At 42.6% G+C, this 15,818-nt stretch overlaps 1 protein-coding gene across 1 annotated transcript in view; it reads right to left on the reverse strand.

Annotated features, from left to right (window-relative positions):
• Positions 1 to 15,818, reverse strand: part of LOC112218463 (immunoglobulin superfamily member 21) — a 272,888-nt gene that overhangs the window by 141,997 nt on the left and 115,073 nt on the right. Inside the window, exon 2 of the mRNA XM_024379282.2 lies at positions 13,103 to 13,215. Within this exon, the coding sequence (XP_024235050.1) occupies positions 13,103 to 13,215 (113 nt within the window). The remainder of the gene's footprint in view (positions 1 to 13,102; positions 13,216 to 15,818) is intronic.

Genomic DNA, 15,818 nt, shown 5'->3' on the forward strand with positions numbered 1-15,818 from the left:
GGCAGCCTTGCGAGGGTTAACACGTTTAAATGTTTTACTCACATTGGCTGCAGTGAAGGAGAGCCCGCAGGTTTTGGTAACGGGCCGTGCAGTGGCACTGTGTTGTCCTCTAAGCGATCAAAGAAGTTGTTTAGTTTGTCTGGGAGCAAGACATCGTTGTCTGAAACGGGGCTGGTTTTCCTTTTGCAGTCCGTGATTGACTGTGGACCCTGCCACATACCTCTCGTGTGTGAGCCTTTGAATTGCGACTCTACTTTGTCTCTATACTGAAGCTTAGCGTGTTTGATTGCCTTGCGGAGGGAATAGCTACACTGTGTGTATTCGGTCATGTTTCCGGTCACCTTGCCCTGATTAAAAGCAGTGGTTCGCGCTTTCAGTTTTGCGCGAATGCTGCCATCAATCCACGGTTTCTGGTTGGGGAATGTTTTAATAGACGCTGTGGGTACAACATCACCGATACCCTTGCTAATAAACTCGTTCACCAATCAGTGTATTCAATGTTATTGTCCGACGCTATGTGGAACATATCCCGATTGTTCGGACCAGCGTTGAACAGACCTGAGCACGGGCGCTTCCTGTTTAAGATTCTGTCTATATGCTGGGAGCAACAAAATTTAGCCGTGTTCAGATTTTCCGAAAGGAGGGCAGGGGAGGGCTTTATGTGCGTCACAGAAGAATCGTCTAGAATGTTATTGTATGCCATAGCGTTAATATGTCCCTTCACTGGAACTAGCCCAAACCCTGAAAAGCAGCCCAAGACCATTATTCCACCTCCACCAAACTTTATAGTTGGCACTATGCATTCGGGCATTCTTCTGGCATCCACCAAACCCAGATTAGTCTGTCGGACTGCCAGATGGTGAAGCATGATTCATCACTCCAGAAAAAGTGTTTCTACTGCTACAGAGTCCAATGGCAGCGACCTTTACACCACTCCAGCTGACGCTTGGCATTGTGCATGGTGATCTTAGGCTTGTGTGTGGCTGCTTGGACATGGAAACCCATTTCATGAAGCTCCCGACGAACAGTTATTGTGCTGATGTTACTTCCAGGGGCAGTTTGGAACACGGTAGTGTGTATTGCAACCAAGGACAGACAAAAAAAAATAGAGGGGGGGGGGACTCAGCGATCTCGTTCTGTGAGCTTGTGTGGCCTACCACTGAGCCATTGTTGCTCCTAGACGTTTCTACTTTACAATAACAGCACTTACAGTTGACAGGGCAGCTCTAGCAGGGCAGAAATTTTACAAACTGACTTTTTGGAAAGGAGGCATCCTATGACGGTGCCACGTTGAAAGTCACTGAGCTCTTCAGTAAGGCAATTCTACTGTCAATGTTTGTCTATGGAGATTGCATGGCAGCGTGCTCAATTTTATACACCTGTCAGCAACGGGTGAGGCTGAAATTGCCAAATCCACTATTTTGAAGGGGTGTCCACATACTTTTGTAGTATATGGCCAATATACCACGACTAAGGGCTATTGTTACGCCCGACGCAACACGGAGTGCCTGGATACAGCCTTTAGCCTTGGAATATTGGCCATATACCACAAACCCCAAAGTGCCTTATTGCTATTATACACTGGTTACCAACATAATTAGACCAGTAAAAAGAAATGTTTGTCATACACGTGGTATGCGGTCTGCGTTAAGATTCAAGTTACAGTTTTTGCTGCTACACATTATTCAGATTCATCAAATATTGTACAGTATGCTGTAGCATTAAGATGTCCCTTCACTGGAACTAAGAGGTCTGATATATATATACTGTATATATTTATATATATATTTACATACAATCGAGATACTCCAACAAGCCGAGCCATTTTCACAATGACATAATTACACTTGGGGGTTTAAAGCAGCAGAAAGTTGAGCACACAAACCCCCCACAGGAGTGTGCTGTGTGTACACAAAGAGCTCTTTACTGTGCTCACATATTCCTGTTGCCTGGGCAACCCAGTCCCTGAGTTTTTCCGACTCGGATTTGGAATGTGACGCCTCCCTCATCTCTCCGCAGTCAGGAAACAGGATTACCGTAGAAAGAAAAACACTACTTCTTGGTCAAGTATTATACCAGCCATCCTATCCCTGTTCAAAGGTATGTATAGTTACATGTATCTGGACAAATCCATCTGACTCTGGACTGAATAGCCCAGCCAGCTATAGATTTAGCCCTGGCACAATGCACTCCAACAACCTCCTCCAACTTCTGGTGTTGTATTACTCCCAAGAGAAAAGTCATTTGCATACCCATGATCTTGTGCTTTTTCTGTGTCAACAGCGTTAATGCGATTTGTAGAGAAATGTAGGCCACAAGTTAAGCTTGATGCACACCCAAAGACATTGTAAGTGTGTCCCTTACCAAAATGAAGTTGCTACTGCAAACTTCCCGCAAGTTTCTGGCACTAAATAGTGTGCCACAAAGTGTTGCCAGATGTTTGTAAATGTTTGCCACTAGTGGGGATTTGCAGCAAACCTTTAGCAATAGTGGCAATACATAATATTGTTGCCACAGGTTTGCCACAGATGAAAAAATAATCTTCAGAGAATTGTTTGCCAGAAAAGACCTCTGGCGAACTGTTTAGCAATAGTGGCAATACATACTATTGTTGCCAAACAGTTCGCCAGAGGTTTTTTCTGGCAAACAATTATCTGAAGATTCTTTTTTAATCTGTGGCAAACCTGTGGCAACAATATGCATTGTCACTAGAAGCAAACAGTAAAAACAAAATTCAGTAAAGGATATTAGAATAAGATGAGGTGCAGGAGGAGTCTGTGTGGGCAGTCTCATTCTCATCATCATTCCACAATTGCTTTTATGTTCCAGCTTAGACTGCAGGAATTACATCACAGTGTGTTACAGATAAAAAATAAACTTTCCCAATTTTAAAGACAAGCTTTTCCTTTAAGGCAGTGGTTCCCAAACTTTTCATAGTTCCGTACCATTTCAAACATTCTACCAGCTGCGTACCCCCTCTATAGCACCAGGGTCAGCGCACTCTCAAATGTTGGTGTTTTTTGCCATCATTGTAAGCCTGCCACACACACACTATACGATACATTTATTAAACATAAGAATGAGTGTGAGTTTTTGTCACAACCGTGGGAAGTGACAAAGAGCTCTTATAGGACCAGGGTACAAATAATAATATAATAATAATCAATCATTTTCCTCTTTATTTAACCATGTTACATATAAAACCTTATTTGTTCATTGAAAATTATGAATAACTCACCACAGGTTAATGAGAAGGGTGTGCCTGAAAGGATGGACATAACTGCAATGTTGGGATGTATTGGAGAGAGTCTCAGTCTTAAATCATTTTCCACACACAGTATGTACCTGTATTTAGTGTTCATGCTAGTGAGGGCGGAGAATCCACTCTCACATAAGTATGTGGTTGCAAAGGGCATCAGTGTCTTAACAGCAAGACTTGCCAAGGCAGGATACTCTGAGCGCAGCCCAATCCAGAAATCTGGCAGTGGCTTCTGATTAAATTACATTTTCACAGAACCGTTTGTTGCAATTTTGATGAGGCTCTCTTGTTCAGATATCGGTAAGTGGACTGGAGGCAGGGCATGAAAGGGGTAATGAATACAGTTGTTTGTGTCATCTGTTTCCGGAAAGTATCTGCGTAATCGCTCACTCAGGTGCTTCGCTATATCACATTTGACAGTGTCCGTAAGCTTGAGTCATACAATGATGGAAAGATCTGTGTGTTGTCCTAATGCAGACAGAGAAGAGCTCCAACTTCTTAATCATAGCCTCGATTTTGTTCCACATTGAATATAGTCCTAGATTCAGATCATTCAGGCGAGAAAAACATCACCCAATAGGCCAGTCGTGTGAGAAACTCGTCATCATGCAAGCGGTCAGACAAGTGAAAATGATGGTTAGTAAAGAAAACTTTAAGCTCGTCTCTCAATTCCAAAAAATGTGTCAATACTTTGCCTCTTGATAACCAGCTATCTTGTAAAAGAGCTACATGGTCACTGCCCATATCATTGCATAGTGCAGAAAGTTCAGGGGCCTTGCTTTAACAAAGTTAGCCATTTTCACTTTAGTGTCCAAAACGTCTTTCAAGCTATCAGGCATTCCCTTGGCAGCAAGAGCCTCTCGTGGATGCTGCAGTGTACAGTAGTTGCTCCACTAAAAGATTTGTTATTATGCTGCGGGACATAGAGGTAATTTGTGGTTTAGTACAGTACCCTGCGTCACCACTTCATTGCTCCAGACCAGCGCAAGGGGGAGTTTTACTGTTGTGTTCTACTGTGTCTCTAACTGACAATGAATGGGCAACATAAACCTAAATAGACATTCATAATTGTGCACGACTTCAGTATTACTTACGAAAACTGTTGTTACACTGAGGTTTTTATTATTTTATTTTATTAGGATTATTTTGCTCCTACTGTATGTAGTACTGTAGCCCACTCCAGACCGGTCACGTGGCTACATACGGATCGTTAGTGGAATTCCCGCAAGAGAGTAATGGTTAACGTGATTGGATGTTAATTATTTGACTAGGCTACCTGTATTTGACATTGCGTTGTTATTTCGCTGAACACTAGATGGCTTAATTTTATTTTTGGCAGTGAAATGAGGCTACTCAGGCAAGAAAAAACCTCAACCAAATGTTTAGCCCTGCTGTAAAATATAAATGGACTATTTGAAAATGTGAAGGGAAAAAAAAAGTAAAATTTTTATGAAAAAAAAAGACAAGTTTTTCACATTTTTATTTGGCTTACCCCGACGCCATTGCTTGAACCCCAGTTGGGAATACCTGCTCTAAGGAAACTAAATTGCAGGACTGAAACAATGTATTTTAATAATATATATTTTCAGGAAACTTCTCCGCTACATGCATGTTTCCATTTTTCCAACATTTACCAACAAAAGGTTGGAAAGTCATAAGAGGGAATGTTATTGAGGGGGAGGTACTGTATTGTTCCTATATCACATATGAAAATGAGTTCATAGATAATGGTGGCTTTGTATTCCTTTGTTTACTTATTTGGTAGTTATAGGTTCATTGCTCATGCTCATAACACTGTATTTAGTAGAGTTAAATATTATTCCTACCAATATTCTTCTCATATATCTTACAAATTTATGCTAGGCTACCTCTCACAAATAAATGAGCTCTCATTGTCTAATAGTCCCAAGTGGGAGACTGTAATGCATTACACAGAACAAAAGCAAAATCAGTGAAAAGGAAAATGGATTCCACAGCAAATAAGCCTAGTTGACAAATAAGTGCTACTCCCATTACAGTTTACTGATAAAGTGATAGCAAACATCAAAGCCTTGCAGTATTGAAAATCTGAGATAGGCTATTATTGAAAGTAAGCCTACCTCTATTTTGAAGTGCAGCACTTACTGTACATCTCCCCTTTAAATCCCCTCTCTCTCTCCATGCAATCTCCACTTGTCAATCAACAATCATTTCTGCATGAGAGCCCATGTGATCTATTCAAGTGGAAGAATATCATGTGTCTAACCAAATGCTCACATCAATACTCTACAATTCAACTTAATCAAGAGGCTCATATGAATTATATAAATTCCAGCAAATTCTCAATGGCTAATGACACATTCAGATCATTAACTTGAACTTAAACATCACAGGTGTCTTGCAATATCAATAATCAGACTGTTGAAAGCAAAAAAAAAAACTAATATATATATATATATATATATATATATATGTATCTCCATGATAACACTATTAGTTCCATCCTTTCTTAACAGTATCTTCGATCTCTTCTATGAGGTGAGAATAGAGCTCAAACTGACAAAGAGCAGAATGAAGACAGCTGGTCCTGAGGAATTATAATGAAAGAGGCTGAGGTTAACCTGCCCGAACCATGTGGACCCTATGTGTGAGATAGCATTAATTCAAACGGATGAGCTTAGCGACAGGTCCGTGGTAAATTGCCCATGTTTAGGGCACTGGGCTCTGCTGACTATGTTGGCCAGAGAGATGATCCCATAAGAGTGCTGTCAAAGTGGGAGGAGGGATGTAGTAATGAGAGAGGGGAATCGGGGAGAGAGAGGGAGGTTAAACTAGGGAGAATTAAGCGTAATGCAGAATGGCACTCAACAGGCAGCCAAGCGGAAACCCTGCGCTGTCACCATCAACACTGCTGAGGTCCCCATAGGGAGAGAGCCGTGGGTATCTCTTCATTATAGTGACATAATCAGAACAAGCACAGCATGAGGTGAGCTGCCACACGTCTCAGTGAGGATAAGTCTCCACAGGCCTCCCCAGCCAGCATCTTATCCCTCCATGTCCCTACTGCACATGTTCAGAATGGTTTCAGAGCTGATAGAGATTCTCTCCTCCACTCTATTTGTAACCCCATCATGAAATGCTATTACAATGTTGAGGACAGTTTGATGGTATTACATATCCACAGTGCCTAATCCATGGTCTGCCAGAACCCACTGCAAAATAAAAGCATTCATGTGGCCCTCAGTGGAATATCACATACACTTGAGATGCTTTTATGTGTTTGCTTATGGAGCATAGTGGTCTGATCTGACTAATACATTTAAACATCCAATAGATGGAAAAAACACTCATGGTGAGTAAGCCCTCTCTAGTATTATAGTCCATCTGGGGTTTTTTCCTACAGTATTTTCCTCTTCACTGGTCTAGCTCAACATGACCGATATAAACGTGGAATCGGAGATTCTTCCGATCCTACTTTTGATAATTTTTTTATAATGAGCCTTTTTGCATTATTGGTATTGGTGAAACAAGAATGAAAATGATCACAAAACCACATTTCAATCTTGGATGTTGGTGTAGTCTTTATCTTCCAATATTTACCCCCAAATTACTTTAGGCCCAAATGGGTTTCTTCCCAATGAACTGATCTTTGTGTAATTCAGGGGATTACATCTCCTCTCACAGATAAGTCCCTAACATAAACACAGTGTTGACATACAGCAAGATGGAAATCTGCTCTAACTTCCAGGGAGATATTAGGCACTGTGCTGATCTGGATAGCTTCTTCGTAAGGTGCAAGTAAACAATAATACATTCCCGAACTATGAAAAGAGGCATGTAGAAAATGGTACTTACAAGAGGCATATTGAACCTCCATCAGTTTATCCAGGTTGTCTGACTGTGATTTGTATGATTATCTTTGTTATCAGGGCTATGTCAAATGCCACACATAGAGATTGTTCAAAATGTAAAACGAACAAGTTTTGAATAGTAGTTTGAGCTTTTTTAGGTGACTATGTTTGACATCTTTCTACATTCCGATATGCTGCCCACTAAGTCTCTACTAGGCCAGCTTGAAAGCCTCTCAATAGCAATCTTAATTATCTTGAGGGACTACGATAGGCCTTAGCCATACTAAGGATATGCAAGATTTCAAGAGCAGTCTGGCGCTGGTGTGCATTACAGAATCCTCAAACAGAATCTGTTAAGATAAGGGCAACCTGGTAATGAATGAGTGGCTAGCTGAGATCTTTAGTTCATTCAGCTTCTGTTTCGTTGGCCAGACTTCGATTAGATATGATGATTCCCCAGGTGGGTATCAACCCCACTTCCATTTGAATGTGGGGGAGAAATGAGAAGTCGACAGTTTAGTTAAATAAAAGGCAGAGATTAAAGAGACTTTGGCAGCTGAGTGTGGATAATTGATTTATAATTTATTCGCGGTTGCATCGAGCAGTGGGCACAAGAGAGATAAGGCTGGTTTCTCTCTACAACCTCTGCATTTTCCTCACTATCCAATACTTGATGTGGACAGCCTTGCTCTCTATGGAGTTTGTTTTATACTACAGCAGCATACCATAACAGTCTAGTTCCTGCCTGGCAAAAATGATAGCGAGGACTCCATAAAAAATTATCTATTGTTGAATTCTATTAAATGTCCTCTTCCAAATCCATTCCCCCAAAGGGCAGACATGTTCACTGTGTAAAAGGCATTGCTATGATCAAGAGACAGTGAATTACTTCAAATACTTTGCATTCATATCTGCACCAATATTAAACATTATTGTAGGCAAGTTAGTCCTTGAGAGCACGAAGCTTACAAGCCCAACAAGGTAAGGACTCCATATAAACTAAACTGGCTCATGTTCTACTCACATATCAGTCAGGATACTGTCTATGACTGCAGCATTCCACAGAATAAAGAAAGCATATTTCATCATGCATACTTGTATAACCCTTAACAGCGTTTAATTGGGGAGTTTAGGGTAAATTAAATAATCAGGCCATGAGCTGACAGCTGTTGCTTCATTGATATCCATCCAAGTGCTTCTATGTGACCTCTTTTGAACACCATTGTTTCAGTAGACAAAACCCAGCCTCTGATCTATAATCATCTGCCTATTAACGTCACATTAGTTTCCATTTTATGCAAAATATCTGGGCATAGTTTTGGTACACATTATCCACAAAGCAACAGCAACATTATAGACCCGAGTATTAGAGCTTGAGGGGCTGAGACAAAGACATTCTTTCTCTGACATACTGTACTTAATTATCTTGAACATTTATGCAGTTTAGTCCACCAACTGGGGCTGTGATAACTGCAGAGTGACCAGCTGTGAACCATTAAGACATGGCAATAACTAGCTAGCAGATTGTAATGGGCTTATGTGATGCTCCATTAGCCGTTACAGGTTAGGTACTGTTTGGAATACTGTAGGTACTGTCAACCAACCTTAACTTGGCGATACTTCCGCAATTTACAACTTTGAAGACAACCAATGTCTTCTAAACGTCCATGTCTAGTTTCAGGGGGTTCGTTTGAATTTAGAAAATGCTTTGTTAATAAACATGAAGTTGTTATTAAACATGAAGCTTCACCTGGAATGCTTTTCCAACTGTCTTGAAGGAGTTCCCACATATAATGAGCATTTGTTGGCTGCTTTTCCTTCACTCTGTGGTCCAACTCGACCCAAACCATCTCAATTTGGTTGAGGTTGGGTGATTGTGGAGGCCAGGTCATCTGATGCAGCACTCCATCACTCTCCTTCTTGGTCAAATAGCCCTTACACAGCCTGGAGATGTGTTGGGTCATTGTCCACTGAAAAACAAATTATTGTCCCACTCAGCGCAAACCAGATGGGATGGCGTATAGCTGGAGAATGCTGTGGTAGTTATGTTGCTAAGTTTGCTTTGAATTCTAAATATATCACTGACAGTGTCACCAGCAAAGCACCCCCACACCATCACACCTCCTCCTCCATGCTCACGGTGGGAACTACAAATGCGGAGATCATCCATTCACCTATTCTGCATCTCACAAAGACAAAGGGTTTGGAAACAAAAATAAAACATTTGGACTCATCAGACCAAAGGACAGATTTCCACAGGTCTAAGGTCCATTGCTTGTGCTTCTTGGCCCAAGCAAGTCTCTTCTTATTATTGGTGTCCTGTAGCAGTGGTTTCTTTGCAGTAATTCAACCATAAAGGCCTGATTCATGCAGTCTTCTCTGAACAGTTAATGTTGAGATGTGTATGTTACTTGAACTCTGTGAAGCATTTATTTGGGCTGCAATTTCTGAGTCTGGTAACCCTAATAAACTTATCATCTGCAGCAGAGGTAACTTTGGGTCTTCCTTTCCTGTGTCGGTCTTCATGAGAGCCAGTTTCATCATAGCGCTTGATGTTTTTTTACGACTGCACTTAAAAAAACCTTTGAAAGTTCTTGAAATTGTCCGTATGACATTCATGTTTCTCTTTCCTTATTTGAGCTGTTCTTGCCATAATATGGACTTGGTCTTTTACCAAATAGGGATATCTTCTGTATACCAACCCTATCTTGTCACAACACAACTGATTGGCTCAAAAGCATTGAGAAGGAATGAAATTCCACAATTTAACTTTTAACAAGGCACTACTGTTAATTGAAATGCAATTCCAGGTGACTACTTCATGAAGCTGGTTGAGAGAATGCCATGAGTGTGCAAAGCTGACATCAAGGCAATGGGTGGCTACTTTTAAGAATATAAAGTATATTTTGATTTGTTTAACACTTTTTTGGTTACTACAATATTCCATATGTTTTATTTCATAGTTTTGATGTCTTCCCTGTTATTCTACAATGTAAACTTTTGACTGGTACTGTACATCTTGTAAAATGTATAAATACAGTGCATTCTGGCAGATCCTGGCTGACTGGCAGCTCTGGCAGATCATGGCTGACTGGCGGATCCTGGCTGAATGGCGGATCCTGGCTGACTGGCAGATCTGGAAGATCCTGGCTGACTGGCGGATCCTGGCAGACTGGCGGCTCTGGCTGCTCCATGCTGACTGGCGGCTCTGGCTGCTCCATGCTGACTGGCGGCTCTGGCTGCTCCATGCTGACTGGCGGCTCTGGCTGCTCCATGCTGACTGGCGGCTCTGGCTGCTCCATGCTGACTGGCGGCTCTGGCTGCTCCATGCTGACTGGCGGCTCTGGCTGCTCCATGCTGACTGGCGGCTCTGCCTCCTCCATGCAGACTGGCAGCTCTGGCGGCTCCTTGCAGACTGGCAGCTCTGGCGGCTCCTTGCAGACTGGCAGCTCTGGCTGCTCCTTGCAGACTGGCAGCTCTGGTTGCTCCTTGCACACTGGCAGCTCTGGCGGCTCCTTGCAGACTGGCAGCTCTGGCTGCTCCTTGCAGACTGGCAGCTCTGGTTGCTACTTGCACACTGGCAGCTCTGGCGGCTCCTTGCAGACTGGCAGCTCTGGCAGCGCTGAACAGGCGGGAGACTCCGGCAGCGCTGTAGAGGAGGAAGGTTCTGGCAGCGCTGGACAGGCGGGAGACTCCGGTAGCGCTGGAGAGGAGGAAGGCTCTGACAGCGCTGGACAGGCGAAGCGCACTGTAGGCCTGGTGCGTGGTGCTGGCACTGGTGGTACTGGGCCGAGGACACGCACAGGAAGCCTGGTGCGGGGAGCTGCCACCGGAGGGCTGGTGCGTGGAGGTGGTACTGGATAGACCGGACCGTGCAGGCGCACTGGAGCTCTTGAGCACCGAGCCTGCCCAACCTTACCTGGTTGAATGCTCCCGGTCGCCCTGCCAGTGCAGCGAGGTGGAATAGCCCGCACTGGGCTATGCAGGCGAACCGGGGACACCGTGCGCAAAGCTGGTGCCATGTAAGCCGGCCCAAGGACACGCACTGGAAACACCGTGCGCTCTACAGCATAACACGGTGCCTGCCCGGTCTCTCTAGCCCCCCAGTAAGCACAGGAAGTTGGCGCAGGTCTCCTACCTGGCTTCGCCATACTCCCTGGCTTCGCCATACACTCCCTGGCTTCGCCTACCTGGCTTCGCCATACGTCCAGAAATCTGGATTTCGCTGCTCCTGCTGCCGCTGCCTGTCACCACGCCGCTTGGTCCTGTTTTGGTGGGTGATTCTGTTAAGGTTTTCTTCCGGTGAATGAGAGGAGGACCAAAATGCAGCGTGGTTACCTTCATACATCTTTAATAAAGATAATGACGAACAACACAAAAACAATAAACGTAACGTGAAAAACCGAAACAACCCTATGTGGTGCAAACCAACACAGAGACAGGAACAATCACCCACGAAACACTCAAAGAATATGGCTGCCTAAATATGCTTCCCAATCAGAGACAGCGATAAACACCTGCCTCTGATTGAGAACCACTCTAGGCAACCATAGACTTACCTAGACAACTCTACTATACCACAATCCCATAACCTACAAAAATCCCAAGACAAAACACACCACATAAATAACCCATGTCACACCCTGGCCTGACCAAAATAATAAAGAAAACACAAAATACTAAGACCAGGGCGTGACATCAGAGCTGTTCGATCGGGTCCAAGTCCGGCTTATGGCTAGGCCACTCAAGGATATTCAGAGACTTGTCCCGAAGCAACTCTTGCATAGTCTTGGCTGTGTGCTTAGGGTCGTTGTCCTGTTGGAAGGAGAACCTTTGCCCCAGTCTGAGGTGCTGAGCGCTCTGGAGCAGTTTTCATCAAGGACCTCGCTGTACTTTGCTTCGATCATGTTTCCCTCGATCCTGACTAGTCTCCCAGTCCCTGCCGCTGAAAATCATACCCACTCCATGATGTTGTAACACAACCATGCTTCACCGTAGGGATGGTATTGGCCAGGTGATGAGCGGTGCCTGGTTGCCTCGAAACGTGACACTTGGCCTTCAGGCCAAAGAGTTCAACCTTGGTTTCATCAGACAAGAGAATCTGGTTCATCATGGTAGGAGAGTCCTTTAGGTAGCTTTTGGCAAACTCCAAGCGGGCTGACATGTGCCTTTTACTGAAGAGTAGCTTCCATCTGGTCACTCTACCATAAAGGCCTGATTGATGGAGTGCTGCATAGATGGTTGTTCTTCTGGAAGGTTCTCCCATCTCCACAGAGGAACTCTGGAGCTTTGTCAGAGTGACTATCGAGTTATTGGTCACCTCACTGACCAAGCCCCTTCTCCCCCCGATTGCTTAGTTTGGCCGGGCGGCCAGCTCTTGGAGGAGTCTTGGTGGTTACAAACTTCTTTCATTTAAGAAGGATGGAGGCCACTGTGTTCTTGGGGACCTGCTGCAGACATGTTTTGGTACCATTCCCCAGATCTCTGCCTCGACACAATCCTGTCTCGGACCTCTATGGACAATTCTTTCGACCTCATGGCTTAGTTTTTACTCTGACATGCACTGTCAACTGTGAGATCTTATATAGACAGGTGTGTGCCTTTCCAAATTATGTCCAATCAAGTTGTAGAAACATCTCAAGGATGATCAATGGAAACAGGATGCACCTGAGCCCAATTTCGAGTCTCATTACAAAAGATCTGAATACTAATAAGCAAATAAGGTATTTCTGTTTTTTATTTAGAATAAATTAGCAAACATTTCTAAAGACCTGTTTTTGCTTTGTCATTATGGGTTATTGTGTGTTTATTGATAAGGATGTTTTAATTTAATCTATTTTAAAATAAGGCTGTAAGATATAGTAACAAAATGTGGAAAAAGTGAAGTGGTCTGAATAATTTCATAATGCACTGTAATTGACACCAAAAAGTGATTAAGCCACACAGATCAGAGTTGATGGGCCAGTGTACATGGCATATACAGTATAGAGTATGAGCTTGTAGCTTTACTCACCCTGTACCACACAATCTCTCGAAGTCTTCCATCAGTCTTGAAGTTGCACTTCAGGGTCACAGTCTCTCCCACAACAACAGGAGGAAGGGGCTCAATGGTTACTGTCAGATATCCTATAGGGAAGAAGAAAGATATAATGAGTATGGTTAGCAATGGCATATCATGAATACACTGAGTGTATACAACATTAAGAACACGTGCTCTTTCCATGACATAGACTGACCAGGTGAATCCAGTTTAAAAGTAAGATCCCTTATTGATGTCACTTGTTAAATCCACTTCGATTACTGTAGATGAAGGGGAGGGGACAGCTTAAAGAAGGATTTATTAGCCTTGAGAATATGGAGACATTGATTGCGTATGTGTGCCATTCAGAGCATGAATAGAAAAGACAAAAAAATGTAAGTTCCTTTGAATAGGGTATGGTAATAGGTGCCAGGCGTACCAGTTTGTGTCAAGAACTGCAACGCTGCTGGGTTTTTTACGCTCAACAGTTTCCTGTATGTATCAAGAATGGTCCACCACCCAAACGACATCCAGCCAGCTTGACGCTGCTGTGGGAAGCATTGGAGTAAACATGGGCCAGCATCCCTGTGGAACGCTGTCGACACCTTTAGAGTCCATGCCCAGACGAATTGAGGCTGTTCTCAGGGAAAAAGGCAGGGGGGCAACTCAATATTAGGAATGTGTTCATAATGTTTGGTATATTCAGTGTATAATAGCAAGTTTGCTATCAACAATTCAATGTCAGATCAATCTTTGTTCCCTGTTGATGGAACACCAGCAGCGCATGCATATTAATATGATTGTTTCAAACATGGAAATGTGTAGTTTGACATCAACAAAAAATATTATTATACTTTAGAGCAGGGTTTCCTAACTCCAGTCCTCGAGTACCCCGAACAACACATATTTCTGTTGTAGCGCCAGACAAACTCACCTGATTCAACTCTTTGAGGGTTGAATGATTATTTGACAAGTTCAACCAGGTGTGCTTTTCCCAGGCTACAACAAAACCTTTTACTGTTGCTGGTACTGGAGGACTGGAGTTCAGAAACACTGTTTTAGCACAGCTGTTTCATTACGGTCCTGGAGGGCTGAAACCATAATGTTTTTTGTTTCTACCTGGTAATTGCACTCACCTGGTGTCCCAGGTCTGAATTATTCCCGTATTAGAAGGAGAGGATGATAAACAGAAGTGTTTTGGCCATCCAGGACTGATATTGAACAGCCCTGCTATAGAGTGTATTTCAGGGGGGTGGGGGCGTGATCAGAAATAGCTTATATAATGTATTGACATGTTTTGTTTTTCATTAATATAGGGAATACCTTATCATTGGCTTCAACACTTTTAAGTGAAATAAATGAGAAAAGGGTCTAAAAGCAGTATAAAATGTACTATTCATGTATTTTAAATAGATCTGGATTACACCACAGAAAATATTCTAATTGAATGCCCAACATGATTTATTCAAAGTTTTCTCAAATTGTTGAGGTCCCAATAGATCAGGCCTCTCCCTGTTTTCGATTCCAACCTCAGTTGTAACTAACCTGATTCAATTTATCAACTAGCTAATTATTAGAATCAGGAGCGCTAGATTAGGATTGAAGCTAAAACCTACAGGACGATATTGCTCCAGGAAGATGGAGAGCCCTGCAATAGATACACAGTGACAACCAATTTGAACTAAATATGATCAACCTGTGCATAGCCCCACATGTTTTGTTTGTTGTTTCAGTGACTCCCACCCACAGCCTCCAATTTACATTATGTTATGATAACTAGAGAAGAAACAGCTAATCTGAAACAAATAATGTCACTGAAGGACATAAACATTGCTCAGCTATACCGTACTTTGAAGATTCTTAGACATACCAGTTTTGTCAGTTAGTTTTGTCAGTATAAAATTATAATGAAACACAGACTCTTTGACATTGAATTAACTTCCTCTGTCAAGTAGCAACAACTTCCAATACAAGTATGACAATTAGTAAAGAGTAACATATGGCTTCATTCCTTCATACCATGGCTTGTGATTACTCCTAATGATCTGAAATGCTTAAGAAATGCCTAAGAAATGTTGTGATTATCAGTTCAAATTAAACTAAATGTTGTCTTTAATTACTCATTTAACAACTACACATATGTTTTCATGTTGTAGTTGTTCATGAAAGTGTTTGCCAAACTCTTCAGAAAATATTGTAACTTTCTGATGAAAACATGCAAATGTTCGGGAAATGTCTCATTATCCATGACAGAAAATCGAAGACAGAAATCTTGATTTACAGCCCGGAACACGAGACTGTGTAGGCCTACACTAGTGGCTGAAGTCGATTACACTCAATGTAAAATTCCTTGCTTTGGGTTTGACATTATTATGGCTGAGTAGCGGGTAGAGGATGGTATCCTAAATCCGTGATGGATGTTTTTTTTTATGTATATGACAAAGTATTCTGGCGCAACTCGCATGGTACACATTGAAGGAATCAGGAGCACATTGAGTTAGGTGTCAGCTAGCCAGACTAGATTCCAATCCATTGCTTGATTGTAAGTACATCTCACTATAGGGTCGGAGAGGGCTTCTGCTTAGATTAGGGCAAGGCAGAGCAGGAGCAAGTTATGGCTCGGGAAAACCTACCTCAATCCAGGAATAGTCCATGGCACTGTCTTCCAAATGTTCCCATTATCCAAAAAGTCACATCAAGAAGATTTAAA

The sequence above is a fragment of the Oncorhynchus tshawytscha genome, linkage group LG02 (assembly GCF_018296145.1).
Source record: "Oncorhynchus tshawytscha isolate Ot180627B linkage group LG02, Otsh_v2.0, whole genome shotgun sequence".
Lineage (NCBI taxonomy): Eukaryota > Metazoa > Chordata > Actinopteri > Salmoniformes > Salmonidae > Oncorhynchus > Oncorhynchus tshawytscha.